The sequence below is a fragment of the Cibotium barometz genome, chromosome 2 (genome assembly GCF_041138505.1).
Source record: "Cibotium barometz isolate CiBa-2024 chromosome 2, ASM4113850v1, whole genome shotgun sequence".
Taxonomy (NCBI): Eukaryota; Viridiplantae; Streptophyta; class Polypodiopsida; order Cyatheales; family Cibotiaceae; genus Cibotium; species Cibotium barometz.
In genome coordinates, this window is record NC_141047.1 from 43,215,309 (window position 1) to 43,234,020 (window position 18,712).

Consider the following 18,712-nt stretch of genomic DNA (forward strand, 5'->3'; position numbering starts at 1 on the left):
CTTCTTTCTTTTTACCCAATGATATTTTTAGCAAGCATCCCTTCCATTGAAAAGATATGAAAATTTTCAAGGAAAGGAGCCATTTATTACTACCATAAAGTATATTTTGATAAAGTCGCACATTCCGCGCGCGCGCGCACACACACACACACACACCTCATCTCTTATTCTTGAAACATGTTCACAAACTAAATATGCCCAAGGAGACAAACCTATACCAAATACAAAATATAAAATGTGATGGATCAAAATGTTGCCAAAGGTGGTGACTTCGGTTGAGACTCTTTTTGCAAAGGAGGAAGGGTTAGATGTCCCAAGTTTTGTGAAAAGAAAGAAGGCTCACGTGCCATTATATAAAGACATGGGAAGATGCTCATTTTCTTTCCTTTTGCCCAATGATATTTTAGCAAGTAGCCCTTCCCTCTAGAAGTTACGAAAGACGGAATTAATAAGTATACATCACCAAGGCTATTTGGGGTGGGCAAGGGCCAGAATGTCAGTCAAGGTGGAAAGGATGGGTACTTCTAAACCACACCTTCATTATTGGGCAGTCATTTTGGTTAACAGATGTAATCGGTGGGGTTCTGTTGCTTTGTGACTGGTATCATTTCTTTTTGGGTTTACCTCTATGGTTGTCACCTGGTTTTGAACTTGGGTCTATACTTCTGTATGGTTACCTATTCTTTTGGCAATATATTGATTTCGTACCAAAAGGCTGCCAATAAATTTATTTAAGTGAACATCTCGTCAAATTTCTTTGGTAGAACTGTGTCGAAATAGTTTCTCGAAAGGATTTAGCCACTGCTAAACCCCTCCTTGAAAGATTAGGAGGGTAAGCTTGAATTATGAATAAAAGGAAATCCTTTTTATTGCCCAAATTTTCATCCCTATGAGGCTACGTTAAAACACAGGGTGTGACAGCATCTTGTGTTTTAGACACGTGTCAGCAGCCAAATTTTCAAACATGGGTTGCGAAAAATAAGAGGTGGGGAAAAAAGCTCTAGAAGACAGGAGCCACCGGCCACATGATCATTTGGCAAATGTTTTCAAGAAATGCAAAGATAATGCATATAAATTTGTGTATGCAGAGCCACCACCACAGCTTCGTCAAGCAGTCCTTTCTGGATCACTCTAGCAGTTTCTTTCATCGGAGCGGTCAACCCTGTCGTCTGGTACAAGTTCAACCAAGTCCTTCAGGTTCAGGTATCGCAGATTTCTTCGAGTTTGGCCTCTATCACAGCAGCAGATTATTGGTTTAACCTTGCACTCTGCATTAGAGTGGAATCTAGAGAGAACCACATGCTGTTGCAGTTTCGAATCAGGGGAACACATACTGTTTGAATCAGGCACATCAAAACAAATTTTGACAAGGTTAGGGTTTTGTATCCCTGTGCAGAGTAAATCCTAATTCTTGTACAAGAGAAAGGATACACTCTACAGCTTGCTTATTGTTGACGAACCCTAACCTTGCTTTCCTGCTACAAAGCTCTAGCCCTTTCCTTTCCCGTTGTAAGAGGAGGACAAACCCTAAGTTTACTTTTCTGTTGAAAAAGAGGAGGGCAAACATGGCCACTGCAACCACCAAGCTATACCTTTCTCAAAACTCTCTGTTGTCATCAGAAAGTTGTACCTTGCCAGACAGAAAGCCAGTAAGACGGCTCAAACCCCACTGTATACACCATTCAAAGGCAGGTTTCTTCAGACTGCAGCAGCTGACAGGTTATGGTAGAAAACGGGTTTCTTTTTGTGTTGCAAGAAGTGCTGGAAAGCTTTCTGACAATGATCTTGATGGAAAGTTGCCATCAAATGGTAGCAATCTCCTGGTGGTGGAGGAGGCAAACATCACGGAATTGCAGCAGGGGGAGCACCATGCAGGTAACAATGCATCATCTTCAAAGATAGAAGAGAGCCGAGTTTTCCCGAAAGGGATTGCCTTTGACTATGGCTTCCAAGCGAAATTTCTTAGGAAAGGCCCTACTGTCCCGGGAGGTGTCCTCAAGCTTGCGTTTGAGAATTTTGGCCGGGAATGGCGGGTATGTTTGGTTTTTCAACGATGCAATGAGGAAGCCCTTCGAAGGCCTTTTTGCAAACGAATTGCATAAATCAGTGATCTGTAATCCATTTGCAATGGGCATGCATAATATTTATCTTTTACATGCATTTCTTTATATCAGCTTTCTTACCTGCAATTCATATTGCAAATTGAATTTTTTAATTTTTAAAAATAATTAGAATCAGTAATTTCTATGCTATTACAGCTGCTGTTATCTTAAATACTTTTGAAAACATAAATGCAGAGTTAGAAGGTTAAGCTTTCTATAATTGCACAATGTACATTTCCATCATGGCAATATTACGAGTTGTTCGGGCGTGTGGATGCAGGCCTTGCGACGAAGTTATTTATTTGGAGAACTAGAGAAGATAAACAGTAAGAGTTCTGCCTTGTTTCTGCTGATGAGCATTTTTGTTGCTTATATAGCCCCATCATCCATGCTATGTGCTTGCTTGTACTTTCATATCTTTTCCTTCTACTTCAGGCTGCTTTCTTCATATTCTAGTCCTCTTCCTCGTATTTCAGAGGCAGCGGTTTTAGTAGGACTGGTGATGATTGATGTACTACTTTGTGCTGTGCATGGATATGATTTCTGGAATTTTTGAATCATTCCCATTAAGTCAGGATGGCCTTTGGTAATATAAGTTGGTGTTATTGTTGCAGTAAACAAGGTCGAAGGAGGCCCTCTGGGGATAGTGTCTGTATATTTAGGCCGCGGTATTGTTCTCTTTCTGAGGTATTTTGACAAACTACTGCAATTATATGATGGTCTTCCAGAACTGAAGCCAGAGAAGCAGGTAAGGGGCTACAGATCTATTCATTTATGGAGACCGTGTGGAAGTTTCAGTACTGCTCTTTAGTCTTTTTACACAGGCCAAGTTCATCAAGGTTGCCTTTTAGTGTCCCATTTTGTTGGTGAAAATGCACTCTATTAATCCTTAAGTGTGTATGGTTCTCTCTTTTTTTTTCCCCACGAGTAGTAGATCCTTCAGTAGTACAATTTGCCTGCCCAAAGACAGTGTAGAAGCCCATCCAAGATGGTGATTACCAGGTGCTGTGGGGGAGCGCTATTGAGGGGTTCGAATTTGGGAATCCCCAGTCCAAGTCGAGCACCCTACCAGCTGGGCTACAACCCATTGGCTGTATGACTATCTTTAAATACGCCTCTTAAAAACCCTTTCTGAGTATCCAACCATACTTAAGCTTAGTGGTTGGCTTTCTTTGGATATCTTCATCAAGGTGAAAGACAAGTTATATGTATTTCTACAGCGAACTCCTTGGAGCTCGTAGTAATATTTGTCATTATACAGCACATATGCCAAGTATTGTTAGTGATCTTGACTAGAAGCTTAGAGGCACTTATGGTAGGAAAAGTATTGGTTGAATATGAGTTCAAAGGACAGTCTTTAATTGGATGATGAGATGGAAGGGGTGAATTAGACTTTGGAGAATATGCTTGGGCTTATGTTTTTAGTAGATTGACGGAGGTGGTATGGAAATTTGCTGAGAAGTCTGATACTCTAGATGAGAAGGTGGGAGTCGGGGTGGGGCATTGTCCAAAGGAACAACTCCTAAAATTTGATAAACAGGGCTTTGTATCTTTATAAAGTGCTAGCATGGGTTTTAGTCTGGTGGACGTAAATCATAGCACACTAAATCCTGTTTACCTTCCCACTTGGCTACCCACTTGGCTTGAATGTGAAAATTCAGAGGAAAATGGTGAAGGCCGCTTCCCTCTTGATTGTTATCTAGGTTTATACTAGCTCAGTGTTTGAATACATATGCTTGCCCTTGTCTGGGATGGGTTTGTATTTGCGAAACCACTTCATCTAAAATCACATTTGTGCCCAATAATTAGGTGACTATCAAGTTGCACACAAACTCCATGCTTGGATTATGAGCTTGCCATTGTGGGCTTCGTACCTGATCTTGGTACTTGTCACTGTGCCAAGGCCCTCTATGTGTGTGTCTCTACTGGGGTTATCTCATAGTGGGCGTGTCGAGCGGCTTGCTCTGTGTTATTCTCTCCTGCAACTGTCAAAGAGGATGACAACAAGGTCTTTCTATATAGCCATAACATTTGAATAACTTGCTGGGCTGCTTGTCTTCTGTCTCCCAATTCCAACATAGGGGCTTGGAATTGGAGGTGCTTGAGTGAGGAATGTGGCAGTGGAAGGTGTGGGGCTAGAGTTTGTCACTAGACGTTAAATAGCATGGAGTTAACTTGGGTCTGTTATTTGTAGGCTTAGAAGCACCTCGTGCTTGTGATTTGGTTTTGGAGTGTCCCCAGGCTTGCATCCTGTTACACTTAGACCGAGGTGGGTTATGCTCTGTGTTTTGGGTGGTTTGTGGATTTCTGGGTCTTATATGTCCTTTCCATGTTTTGGGCCAACTCAACTGTGTTTGCAAAAGGTTGCAGGCAGAGATTGCCAATGTTCTGTTGGAGAGGGTGGTCTAATTCAAATAGGAAAGCACCTTTTTTGTGTGTCTGTTTTTCACAACTATAAGGCTTATTGAGTGACCTTGGTGGTGAAATGGAGTACAAATTGTGAAATTTACTGCAGGCTCGAAGCAATGTGGTGTAAACGATGTTTGTGTTCAGCCTCAAATTTGTCTCATTGATACACAACCAGTCTTGTCACCATGTGCATTCTTCACCAGTCAGGATCTTGTCCTTTTCTAAACTTTGAAAGTATGCTTCAAATTGGTGTAACCAAGAGTGCGGAGTTGAAGGATCAAGTTCACGGTCATACTTATGGAACACGGTCATCTCTGGCAGATGCTTGAGTTGGGCGGTGAACTGTGAGGGTGCCTATGAAGTGCTGAAGGGTGATGGAGGATCGCTATGAACTCCTGGGGATCACCGATCCTCCTGTCTTGTAGCAGTCCTACTTGCACATTGAGTTTGTGTGGCTTTGTGTCGCTGCTGCTCTGGCTTCAATCTCTGATTTCATACCTATAATCTCTAGAGCGTGCTGATGGTTACGTTCCAACTTATTATCTGGAGGTCTTGTAGGCTTGATCATTTGCAAGAACATGCATTCTCATGGTGTTCATCTAGGGGGTAGTACTAGTGTGTTACTGAGGTTGGTAATGGGGGGTTCCCTGCAATGTGACACTTGGGAAGTCTCTTTTGGAAGAATTCTCTTCCTATGGCGACCCATTGCAGAGTGTGTACAAACCATTCACTAAAAACTGTGAGTGGGCTGCCCTATGGTTTTCCCGGAGCTCTCACAAAAACAAAAAAGAAAGTTTGCACCTATCTTCAGAGCCTCAAAATAGTCTTAGCTACAATACCAAAATTACTTGCGTAGGAGAAGATGTCTAATTAAGGCATTCTAATTATGTATTTTGTTGCATGAACTTTTAATGTAGAGAGTATTCATCAGAGAGTAAACTTAATGACTATTGTTTCAAATTACCAGGTGATGGAGGAAGAACTGGACGAGCTACAAAAAACTTTGAAGAAATTGACACTCAGTAATGAGGCTGTATGGGAGCGAGAGAGAAGTCGGCCACCTGTTGAAGCACCTTGGTGGATTCTTGGTCCTTATTACATACTTTGCCTAGTATGTTTCTATGCTGACAAACAAGTTACCTACATGTTATTATAGAGCATGACAAGTTTAATGATGTTGAGTGTGAACAATTTTACATTGCAAGGAACTATTTGCTTTGGATCCACTTTCTTCGTTTTCTTTTGGAGAGATGTTGTAGGGAGTCACCAAAATAGTCATGGAATAGCAGATGGACATCATGAGAATGGGGGAGAATGAAATTCCCCTAGATGGGGTTGAGCACAATCTTGACATACACTTACAATTAAACAATAATGAAATGGCACAACACAACACAAGATAGGGATGCTAAAATTTAAATGACACTTGCATTGGGGCTGGAAAGGCCCAACCTTGACCTCGACCCTCCCCCCCCCCCCCCCCCCTCCCATGCCTCCTCCATGATATTGTATTAACAAGGAGTATAAGCTTCGCAGACATCAAAATACCAGATTTCCAATGACAAAATATGCAATGAATACAAATACCAAACATGGGTGTGCTTGATGCCAAACTTGAAATTCAAAGCTTTGTTTGTCAAATACACCAACTCCAAGGAGCAGCCCCTCATTCCCCAATCCCCAGTACCTTGCTAGTCGTTGCTACTCTCTACAGTCATCCATATGTAGTCAAACATGTGCCTAGTTGAGAAGTAGAAGATCGACATAATGAAGAACACGGATGTGGAATATGAGTGTCCACATAGGTCTTCAAGTGTCGATGCCGTCCTTCACTTTCAAGTGTCGATGCCGTCCTTCACGTGCTTGCACCACCTCTTATTGGGAACCAAGTGACTAGCCAAGAGCAAAAGGGCTCAACCAATAATCTCGCACAACTCTTTCTCTTCTTTGTCAGCAAATAACGCATCCAATTTTGCAATTTAGGGTTTTGCAAAATTAGGGTTTCTGCAACTTATTGTTTCTGAAAATTAGGGTTTTCGCATCATAGGGTTTCCCTAAAATTAGGGTTTTTTGAGAAGAGCAACCAAGTATAAGCAGCAAGTGTGTGTTCAACTACAGCAACAATGGTTTTGCTTTATGGAAACTACATCAGTATTGGGGAGGGAAATAGTCGTGAGGCTTCTCATGTGGAAGGTGGTGCCGAGTGGGTTACCTCACCTAAGGCCACACACCTCACCACACTTCAATAGGAAAAAAGGCGCATGTGTAAAGGATCCCGGGTGGGAATTAATAAAATGCCCAACTTATTCATGAATTGTTGACCCACTCTTTAATGAAGTGTGAACCTGCAAAACATAAAAATAAGCAATAACTCTTATACAATTAAATGAAGGGTTTAGAGTCACACTTACCATATGTTTACAGTCCACAAGCAAGGTCAGAATACATATTGGCGTGCACGGTTCTTGGGAGGGCGTCCTTTTCCGGTAAACTGAATATACAGATATTGCAGGTACTAAAACATGTCTCACAAAAATAGTTCCAGGCATGCAGGAATGCCATGCAAACAAAATACATTGGATAATCTTCCTTTCATTTAGTTTGTACTAGTTCACCTGGTTTTCTAGCAAGGTGTCAGGACCAAATGGTGACATCCCTCCCGGTTTCTAAACAAATGATCTCAAACTGAAAGGGGTCCAACCCAGACATCTCTACCATGTGCATCTTTGTTTGAATTGGGACTCAAGTCAACTCTACCACTTGCACTTCATGTTTTGCTACAAACACTAAGGAGATGTGGGGTCAAGAAGATCTACCACATGCATTTAGTGCTTGGTAATAAACTCTGAGGAGAGGTGGACTCAAATAGAACTCTTACCACATGCACTTAATGGTACGAAAAGCATGGTACTGGTACAGTATGTATTGAAAGTACGGAATGGATGAGTATGAGTACGGAATGGAACTATGGCAAGAGAGAGATGCGAAGATCAAGAGAGAAATGAAATGAAATGAAATGATATATTAACGTCTTCAGAAGGCCAAAATGACCTATGAGACCAAAAAGGTTACAACAATTGGTGGATCTGATACAATGTCTGTGTAAGAAAAGCTAAAAACAACTAAACAACTAACTGAAACTGAAATAACTATGAGGATAAGTACGGTACTAGGAGCTCCTAATGGATAACATCTGGGAGGAAAACTCCAGCAACAAAGGTAAGCATCATACACATCACTATCCAAAGATGTCTCTCATCGGTCGATGGCGGATATCCTCAATGTCCTCCATGGTGAGGACTCTGATTGGACGTCTCCCATGCCGTGCTAGTATGGTCCTGATCCTCTGTTGTAGTCTCCGCCGGTGTCGAGATGGGCCTCTCATCTTGGGGCACCTGGACCGCCCCAGCTCTATAGCCCAATCAATCAGTGCACCTCTAGTGCGGCTATACTCTGGGGCTAGCTGCAATACCTGTTGGCCTGACTCCGCAATCTCTGGTCGAAAGAAGTTTGTAATCTGCCTCTCTCTCCCTCTCCGATCCCCTCCCTCTCAAGAGACCCTCTCTATGTCTACGAAGCTCCAGCAAGTGTAATTTGAGGCATTTTTGATCCTGGTATCTCATGACTCTAGAAAGTGGTCCGAAACCCTCTCTAAACAGGCAGTGAAAACGGCCTCGTATCTCATAATATACTGGACAGTGACATGTAATGTAACTCTGTCTATGGCTCCATCTACCACAGCTGACAAATCCTGGCCTCAACTGGTACTCCTCTGAATCTGCCAGTCTCAATCTCTAGCTGGTGTGAGGATGTGCGCAGTGAATGTTTTTGATTGATGTGTATCCTTCACCAAGTACAATGCTTTTGTAGGCTTAGAGCCTTATCTTTTGACCCATTCACACACACTGATATAGTGGCACATGCATAGTGGTTGAGTACTCTAGGTACGGTGCGGTATGGTACGTGTACGGTACGAGTACGTGAAGTACGCATCAAGATAAGTACTTTAAGTACGTTCACATTTTTTACTACATACATACATACATACATACATACATACATATGTATGTATGTATGTATGTATGTATGTATGTATGTATATATATGTATATAAAATAAGAAATATCTAGCATCCATACAAAAATAGCATGAAAGACAATGGTAATATTGAAATGAAAACTAATCTATTAACTATTGAGCAATGACCACTAACTAAAACAATTGAAAAATGGGCCAAATAAGTGTTGTTCATTGATGCTCATATTTGGTACGACGACCTTATCCATACGAGGTACGGTACGTATGGAGTGGTACTGAAAGAACTGAAGGCACACATTGGATGAGTACGGGTACGGAATGCAACTATGGGCACATGGCACATGTGATGACATCACTGCTTACTACACTTGCAAAGGGCTGATTTACACATAAAGCTGGGAATCCCAACAGTGACCACATAAAACTCTTCTTGTCTCTTCCATCCATGCCTTGGATCATGAATGGTTGTCTAACTTGAGGATGGCCTATCATATAGCTTAATATACATCATCATGCCAATCAGGCTGTTAAAATCATGGACCCCTCCTCCTATGGCCTATCGTATAGCTTAATATACATCATCATGCCAATCAGGCTGTTAAAATCATGGACCCCTCCTCCTCACTGTTGCACAGTGGTCCATCTCATACTGCTATCTTGTCTTTGTTGAAGTACATAGCTACATCATCCTGCCAATTAGGCTGTTAAAACCATTCGGGAACAGTCCTCCTCACAGTCGCATGTTGGTCCCTCTCATATTTTTTTTCTGTCTTTGTCAAAGTTCATAGCCTAGCTATTTTAGGTTGCTTGTGCCACTGAGCATCCTGAGTGAACCTTTGATGCATTATAATTGTCTATCCTTGTGGTCTTTTGTAAAATAATCAAGTTTTCTTCCTGTTATCTTCTCCCCCCTTATCTCTTCGCCGTATGTAGTTCAAGTGGTGTAATATTTATGTTGTTCTTAAGTACCTGCACCACCAAGCTCGTATATTTGTTCTCTTTTCTAAATGACTAATGAATTTTTTTCAGATGTTAGATGTTATCTTTGAAGACAGACCAATTCAAAGGTTTTGGTTCCTCGAAACTGTTGCACGCATGCCATACTTTTCGTATCCTCCATATTGAGTCATGGGTGTAAGGCTTAAAAAGGCTAAGCTTCAAAACTTGGTTTTCCTTTTGTTGAATGATATGGACAAGTGTTCGCGCTCTTAGGGCAATGAACCTGCATGTGCATGTGGATCTTATGTTTAACCTGCATGTGCATGTGGATCTCATGTTTAGTGGATTAGAAGAAGATGAAAGAAATATGGCTCTCAGATGTTTACTTGTTGAACAACTTACAATTCTCTGCTATTTGCTTGTTCACTGTTGATCCACCTAATTTTTTGCATTTCTTAGAATTGCTAGGAAGGTGTGGTACATATAGACCTTCCCTTCACTTTTATAAGAACATCTGACAGCAAGTGGGGGTCACTGCGAGACAAACCGTCTCGCAATGATGTTCTTCCTTTTGAAAAATGTGGGAATCTGTAATGAACCTACGAATTCACTGCTTTTCTCCCCATGTAGCTGGCTCACAGGGTATAATCATATGCATTGGCTGCAACATTAACAGAGATCGGGGCTAAACTTGTCACATCCAAAGAACACTGTAACTATAGAAAGAGGTCACCTTCCATTGGAGTCAAATTCATCATGTCTCTGTTTCGAGTTTCTTATTTGGCTTAGTAGGTTTTCCTTAACTGATGTTGCAGATATATTTCAATGCTACACCTGTACGAGACCCTTGGATGGTAGGTCCTTTTTGGTTCTGCCAAGGCATAAATCTGGGGCTTTCTCATTTTCACTTATCCATCTGCTTATGCATAGGTGGCGTGTGGGTGCTGAAGTACGCAAAGTCCACTTTGCTGAGGTGTGAATTGTTCCATTTTCTGATTGTTTTCTGATCCTTCATTTCTTAGAACAGTATTGAATGGGAATTCTGGTTGAAACCTTACTTTGATAAAGGAATGGAATGAGATGCATCATCTGAAAATAATGGAATCTCTTGGAGGTGACCTAGAGTGGCGTGACCGATTTTTTGGCCAGCATGCAGCTTTCTTTTACTACTGGGTATAACTTTTGATGCTATGTTTCCAAATCAACAGAGGCAAGGATCTTATGATATCATGATGATCCTGAGTTTGTCTTGTTTTATATTTGCAGATTTTAAATTTAATGTTCCTGATCTCTCCAAAGGTTGCATACAACTTTTCTGAGCTGATTGAAATGCATGCAGGTGATGTGTTTATTTCTGTATTAGATTGTTTGAAGGCTATGAGTGGATTTTACGCTGTCTATCTTAGGGACTCTATACACATACAGCCTGCATTTTGTGGATGTGGGCAGGTTATGGATGGGCTCAATGGCCCGTCTATGAGCTGCAAGTCCCCCTTTCCTGGCCGTCTTTTGTCAGATTGTTGACAGCTTGAACATGCGGGTTGTGTGTGTCAAGGCCCGTATGAAATTATGCTACACATGAACAACCCTTGAAAAAGAAGGAAAGAAAATCATATGAATGGCATGCTTTTATGAAGGATTCACACTTTTATGATATTGATTTTGTACTTATTATGGATGGCAGTGGATACATATGGTCAGTTTGTTGATGAAAATGAAAAGCTTCTGAAAAATCTTCCTCCTCCGCCAGTAGCAATGGATTACTACGAAAGTGAAGACCTTTATATGTAAGTGTAGCAACGTTAGGAGGAGCAGCCTTACAAAGGAAAACTTTTGCATTGCTTGTATGTGGCTTTTCAATTTATCTTTTTAAAGCATCGAAGGGTCAATTGTGTGCAGTTTTATTTAATACATGTGGGTGAGTTGTCCTCGAAGAGCTGATCATTGCAGATTGTGTTGCCTGAGATTAGGTTGCTTATGTTCTAATTATGCATTTGCAAGGTTAAGTGATTTTAGGGCTTTGCCAAATCAGAGCATGTAAAGGGCTTCTCCTCGTTGCAAAATATGACGTAGTAAAAGTGTGCTGCTCTCATGGATGCATATTTATATCTCCTGCATTGCTCTCTTCTGAAATTGTATAAACTGCATGGGCAATTGCTCAACTAAACAATGAAGAGGGCAAAAGGTGTGCTTTTGGGGAAAGCTCAGAAGAGTTTTTTAGTGCTCGGATGTGTGACGGACATCTCTATGTCGTGAGCTCCTTCGGGAGACGATCCGGAGATAGTCTGATGTCTTGCGTGTTTGCTTGACATGGGGTTGTGGTTCTAGGTAGGCTTCCAAGCAATGGTGGCGACAACAATGGCGACTCCATGACCGGGTGAAGCCAACCAGAATTGCGTTTTGGTGATGTTTGGAGCCTAAGGGTCGGAAGCCTACACTGAGATCCTTTCACTAGGTGAATGCTTTGTGCTGAAGGATGATTCGAATCTAACTAATACAATGAGCATCAGTCCACTTCCCAAGCTACATAGAAAAGTTTCTCACATTGTTTCTTCTCACCGGAGAAAGGCTTGGGATGAAAGGAAACTTGGAGAGGGGCAGGGTTACTTGCAGAGGAGGAGGATTACTAGCTGCACCCCTGTACTCTGCCTCTGTATTCGACAAGGCAACTGTTAGCTACTTCTTACTGCTCTAACTCACAGCAACACTCCTAAATGAAAACATAAGAAACAATGGAGAAAAGAGAGAAGAGGAAAAGGAATAGAGAGAGAGAGAGAGGAAAAAAGAGTGAAGGAAGGGTTGATAAGAGAGAGAAAGGGGAGTTCCGTGTGAGAGAGAAAGAGATTGTGAGAGAGAGAGAGAGAGAGAGAGGGAGAGGGCTATCCTTTTAGGGTTTAGGGAGGAGAGACTCTGTGAGAGAGAAGGAGAGGGGGCTAGTCACACGCAGTGGCACTTGGAGCCTGTCAGAGGTGCGAGCGGGGTAAAGTGTGACCGAGTCACACTTGCTGGGACTTCTTCATCTTATGGGCAGTCAAAAGACCATTGTGGGCATTTGGTTTTTTGTTTTTGGAAAATGTTCACGTGTGAGCTCCTCTGGGCGGTTGGACACTACACCTTAGTGGCCTTGGTGCTTGTTGGATGGGGCTAGCCTGGCCGAATCTGACATTAGTGTTTGGGTGGCAAGGTCTGCTGGGCTGTCAACATGGGGGAGAAGGTCATTGCATGGCTGGCCAGCATGTGGTGATTCTTAGTCCTTGGCGGGTACATTGAAGTAGATGGAGCCATTGTTTGTTGGCCAGTGTAGAAGGTGGTAGCTAGGCTGGTCATGACAGGCAAGTGGGTGCTTGTTGGGAGGTGCTAGCAGGGCCACACCGGTGGTGGTGGTGTGCAGATGAGTATGAGTGATCATGGAGTAATACAGGAGCAGGTTGTAGACTTCGAGATGTGGAAGTATGCAGGCTTCATGCACAAGAACTAAATTGCTCAGGTTTTCTCAGAGTGAGAAGGAAGTGTCTCCTGAGGTTTCCCGAGGTTTCCCGAGGTTTTGGCATGTCAGATAATGGTAGTCTGACACATTTGGACATTGTCATTGGCAGCTGTTGAGATCGAGAGGGGGACTTCATACAGATTCAGATAGATTTGACAGGGTCTTGTTTTATATTTTCATCACTGGCAGGTTGGGGATGCATATTGAGAGCTGGGAAGATGTGAGGCAACAACGCCTCTGTTATTGGAGCACCTTGAAGGGGATGGTCTGAGGTTGCTATCCAGTGGCACATGGATCGGTAACAGATATGTTCTTGGTGAATGTCCGCGCAGCAACGCTATTCAGAGAACGAGAGTTGTTTATCATGACCTAGGTGGTTGGTCAGATGCGGAAGCTGGAGTTAGCATGGAAAATGTGTGACACTTTTGGAGCGTGTTATGGTTCACCTGGTTTTGACCCTTCTTCTACACGTGACACCCCCCCTCCTTTTTTCTTGTGCATATAGCTTGCACCTAGCCCTTGCCTTCGCCCTCACGTGGCCCCTTTGCCTGCCCCCTCTGCTCACCCTTGCCTCCATCCTTTGCTCGCCCTTGCTTGCCACCTCTGGTCGTCCTCGCCTCTTGTGTGCTGCTCGCACGCCCCCTGCCTCTTATGTGCCGCGTCTCCACCCCCGCCCCTTTTCTGCTCCCACCTGCCCCCTCTGCTTTGGTTGCCCCTTCTGTGTGCAGCCACCCCGCCCTCTCCCCTTTTCGCCCTTGTGCCTCCTCTGTCCTGTTCACCCTTCCCGTGGTCCTCCCCTTCCCTGTCTGCTTGCTTTCCCCTGATTCCGCCTGGTCATTGGTTCTGTGTTTTCTCCACAATTCGAGCCCTCCCTTGGTGTAGCCCCACCATTTGGATGACTCTACGGCAGTGGCTCTTTCATCCCTGTGGGAGGCCGCCCCCATCTGCATATGTTCTCATGCTGACCTCCAGCTCTTAGCTTCAACTTCATAATCGTTGGAAGCCACCACGCTAGTATGCAAACTGGTCCGCAGCCAACCAGTGCACAAGCAACTCCAAGACCTCTTGCAGGCAGCCCGCATTGGGGACCAAGGATGGGTCAATTGACATCCAGTTCTTAGGCAACAGCTACATTAGGGTCGAGTTTGACTCGGCAGCCTTGGCAGAAAGCACCCTGTTGCAGAGCCAGATCATGATTCGGGAGGCACATGCTTTCCTCGCGGGATCGAGATGCAAACCCTTTGGCAGTAGTAGTGCCAAGTATTCTTGTGGATCGAGATGCACTTCCATGTTTTGGATACTTGTATCCTCTCTGGAGATCCTGTATCACCACTTGTCCCCCGCCTTGAGGACTCATTTTTTAGAGCTCGTGGATTTTTCAGAGAGGAGGTCATGCCATAGCAAGCCCCAGGCAGCAGGCTAGGGAGGAGTGGGTTCATCTCTCTGCCTGCATCCGAGCATACTTTGAGAGGCTTCGCCCGTGCATCGACTGCCACTACTTCCCCTTGAAACCTGCCTTGAAGCTTAATTGTACCATGGAGAGTGTGATTGTGGCACGACACCTAGCGTTTTAGCCTTGAGGATTGTCTCAATGAATGTGCGTGGGCTTTGAGGCGCCTTAAAAGGCACAAGTCAATCATTAGGACAGAGCTCCACAGTGCCCTTGTGGGGGGACTGTTGATGTGCTGATGATCCAGGAGCATTACCTCACTGCAAGCCACACACAGCTCTGCAGGAAGATTCTTCCCAGCAGGAGTCACACCTACCCGTCCCCAGCTTAAGCGTCTACTAAAGACCCAATGGGCTTATGAGACCAAAGTGGTACAATAATGTCCATGGCATATCTCATCATGGAATGGAAAATAAAACAGAATGAAAATATAAATATAGCTCTCTCACTGGGGTGATACAAAACTGTCCATGGAAACTCGTCATGGAAAACTAAGAACATAAAAACATGAGAGAGAGAGAGAGAGAGAGAGTTGAGAGAAGTCTCACGTATATCTCTTTTTAGATGCCAACATTTTTGCATATGACACACTCCTACCACCAGAAGCAGTCTTCATGCTGCTAAATACATCACTCCTAGAAGTGATATGGCGGATAGCAGCGCTATCTATATACTATAAGTGTTGATGACCCGAAGGATTGATACATATCAGGAGATGTAGTTCCATCATCCGTTTCTCCTCCATAGCCAAGGAAGTCCAATAATCATCCTGCTCAAGATTAGCTGATGGCTTTTGCTTACTTTGTGAGGCGTTTGAAAATACATTACCAGACTCTTTCTTCTTTTCATTAGGAAGTCTTTTCGAGCACTCACTAATGTAATGTCCTGGCTTATGATAGTAGTGGCATTTCCCCTTCTTTTTGGACTTCGAAGTATCACCTTTGCCTGACGAATCAGCCCTAGAGGACTGTTGTCCATTTTCAGTCTTAGTGGGCTGATGCCCACTATGACCAAAAAGCTTTGGTTTTGTCCTTTTACTTGGCTGAAAATGCCTGATCTCCCCCACAAGCGCCTTGTCTACTCTTCTTGAAGAAATCCCTTAACTCATCAAAGCTGATCGGAATGGCACCTCCCCTCGTTGAGATATTAAGAGGTATGGAAATTGAGATAGGAAGTAGGCAAAGACTTCAAAGTGGTTGAGAGCAACTGCCTACCTGGCATAATCATCAATATTCAGCAATTTCTTCCACAATCCTTGACTTTGGTGACATGCTCAGTTATTGAATCACCCTCATCCATGGATAAAAACAAGTACATGACTTGAGCCTCATTACGAGTTTGGTACATCAAATCCCATGCAGCATGAGCAGATATACGGAATGATAGACCTTTTCACCCTCTCATATGGGACCTTGCTGGAAGCATAAATCACCAGATTAGTTGAGGTTTCCCCCCTGCTAGGCTATCAAAGACTTTGCCTGTGCATCCTGAGAATCCCACCTTCTTTGATCTGCAGTAAGAGGAGGTACAACAAGTTCAACATCTGTACCAGCTGCTCTTTGAGCAGCTGTCGTGGCACGAGGTGTAGCTGTGGCTGAATGGTGGGTGGGCGTATGTCCTCACTAAAAAAGGCTAAAAATCTACAGATAGATACTGAAAAGCAAATGCACAAAAATGCTTCCAAAATTTTTACATAAACTGAGCTTGAAGCTCCTGAATGCTTGGATCACAACAGGCTAAATTTTTGGTTTGCTGACGTGGCTCTTCACTTCTGGTGGTGACGACGGTTCATCCCACTCTGATGATGGTTACTGCTGCTGCTTGCTGGCACTGTGATCAGACAGATGCGAGGGATGTCATGATGATGAAACTATAGATGGATGGAACAGAACAACGAGAACAAGGATTTGTCAAACATACAGCGACGAAACTGTCAACAGATGACGGAACGACGGGCGGAATGTTGTTGATGGAAATTGGGAGATGGAAGTTGATGGAATCTCTCTATCGACGGAAATTTGCAGACAAAAGGCGACGGATGTATGTCAACGGACAGAAATTTGACGGACATAATTCTGACATATGGAATTATGGACGAACGCAATTATGATGGATGGAATTATGGATGGAATCGCACATCAGAGGTAAGCTCTACCCAAGACCAGCTTGTGGCTGATTGTCGAGGTTGGGGAGACTACTCTTGGCCTCCCCAACCTAGAGAATCAGCTTTGTGGCTGATTCTCGAGGTTGGGGAGACTAGACTTGGCCTCCTTAACATCTATGCTCCCTATAGAGGAGTGGATGGCACCGCCTTTTGGATGTGGATGAGTGGGGTCGCAACATAGGTGGCATGGTGGGCATCCTTGCCGGCACCAATCTATTCGAGAATGTCGTGGTGATTCTTCTTTTGGCAGACCCTTGGCACCAAGACTGCTAACAGTTAATTAGCGTGTATCCCAAATTTCCTTCTATAAGACCCCATCATCGTTAGGAGGATTGAGGAGATATGGTCTGCCTTACCCCCACCCGGGGCAAGGGCACTGTAGAGTCCTTGGACTGCGCCTTCTAGGAGGTTAGCCACTTCCTCCAGGCGGCAGCCTAGGAAGAGATCAGTGCTTCCAGAGAGCAGAAGAGGCCTCTGCCTTGCCTCGCCTCCCTTCAGCATCTTCAAGAGCATACCCCAGATGGCCTCTGGGCTGGAGCACAACTTGAGGCAGCTTGGACTGCTCTCGTGGCCTTGGAGGAGTAGAGAGTGGAGTACAGATATCATGTACGCATCTCCTTTTGGTTTTAATCGGGGGACAGAGTTTCCTGGGATTTCTTTACTACTATACGTTCCCATTTCTGCAGCAAGGGTTTTGTTCCTTGAAGGGGCCAACCCTCTAGAGGTGTCACATGCACCCATCTCTGAGGTGTTACGTGATACACTGGATCATTATGAGTGCTGCTACGTAGGTCACATCTGAAGCCTTAGGTCTCGGAATGTCACTCGACCTACTTGGAGAACAAAGCATGTAGGTCATCCTAGGGTAGAAGCATGTAGGTAACATGGGCTTCTGCCAGCCTTTGGCCAGCCTTAGGTGCTCTCTCACAAGAGCCACCAAGAGCCACAAGAGGGGCCAGCACTTGAGCCTTGGTGTAGTGGCCAGCCCGTAGCCAGTCAGCCCATAGCAGGGGCCTATAGAAGGCGCCTTTTAGTCCCATCTCAAATCATCTCATTATTTCATCAGCCAGCCGTGAAACAAAGTAGTTCCCATGTGCGCTTGAGTCCTAGGACTTGTGCATACTGTTGAAGTATGCACAGGCGGAAGCATAGACAAAGAGAGAGAGAGAGAGAGAGAGAGAGAGAGAGAGAGAGAGAGCAAAGAAGAGAGAGAGCTTGTTAACAAGATCACCTATATTATAGCATGAAGCTTGTACAATGGCAATAGCTAGCAAGGGAGCAGTACAATGTTCTTGGATTGGATGATAACAAGTGAAAATGGGGAGGCCCCTTTTATAGTGATGTAAGGTAGCTGGCTGACTGCATGAAGAGCCTGGCTGAAAGCCTCACGACCTAAATAGCCCCAAAACACAGAGATGCACAATATTCCAACACACCCCCTCTGCAGCTCAATAGTGTGCAAGAGTCTGAAGAAGATAAGCTGATGAAGATGCAACCATGGACCCTCCAGTACTGCAGATAGTGGAATCACCTCGGAGAGAGTGCCCGACAACCTGTTTCCTCGAAACACAATGCCACCATGAACATCAAAGAGCTTTTCTTGGCTCCGAATTCCCACACCAGTGTGTAGTGAACTCCAAGAATAGAATGATGAGCTACTAGACACTCCACCCATTATCCCCCAACAGTGGACTGTGAACACATCACATCCCAAAACCTCGAACAATGAACTCGGAACAGATTCTGTCCATAGTCTTTGTTACACCAAAGATGACTCATGCAAGCCCTTATGGATGAACTAGAATGCATATTCAGCTTCCAATGAGCATAGTTGGTTCCATCTAACTTGTCCTCCTTGTTCATACAGGGGGGAGCCATATCCATAGCAACAAAGTACACAAATCTCAACACTCCAAGACTCCTCTCGAGCACTTTCCAATGAAGCGAGGCACGAGGATCAATCAACCCCCTCTCAAATCTGAGAGAGAAAGAGGCGGGATAGCAGCAAAACAGTCCACCAAAACACATTGGAAACACCCAACCGGAGGGAGGAGAAGCCGGGGAAGAAGTACAGATGTCGGGGCCGCTTGTCGGGTTGCACCACATCTGAATAAACCACCTCC

At 44.1% G+C, this 18,712-nt stretch overlaps 1 protein-coding gene across 1 annotated transcript in view; it reads left to right on the top strand.

Moving 5' to 3' along the window:
• The first annotated feature begins 927 nt into the window (after positions 1-927).
• Positions 928-18,712, top strand: part of LOC147641102 (uncharacterized) — a 29,099-nt gene continuing 11,314 nt past the window's right edge. Inside the window, exons 1-10 of the mRNA XM_086818119.1 lie at positions 928-2,033; positions 2,383-2,428; positions 2,717-2,850; positions 5,479-5,622; positions 9,579-9,658; positions 10,304-10,342; positions 10,419-10,461; positions 10,557-10,661; positions 10,755-10,827; positions 11,173-11,275. Of these exons, the coding sequence (XP_086674245.1) occupies positions 1,566-2,033; positions 2,383-2,428; positions 2,717-2,850; positions 5,479-5,622; positions 9,579-9,658; positions 10,304-10,342; positions 10,419-10,461; positions 10,557-10,661; positions 10,755-10,827; positions 11,173-11,275 (1,235 nt within the window). The 5' untranslated portion in view covers positions 928-1,565. The remainder of the gene's footprint in view (positions 2,034-2,382; positions 2,429-2,716; positions 2,851-5,478; positions 5,623-9,578; positions 9,659-10,303; positions 10,343-10,418; positions 10,462-10,556; positions 10,662-10,754; positions 10,828-11,172; positions 11,276-18,712) is intronic.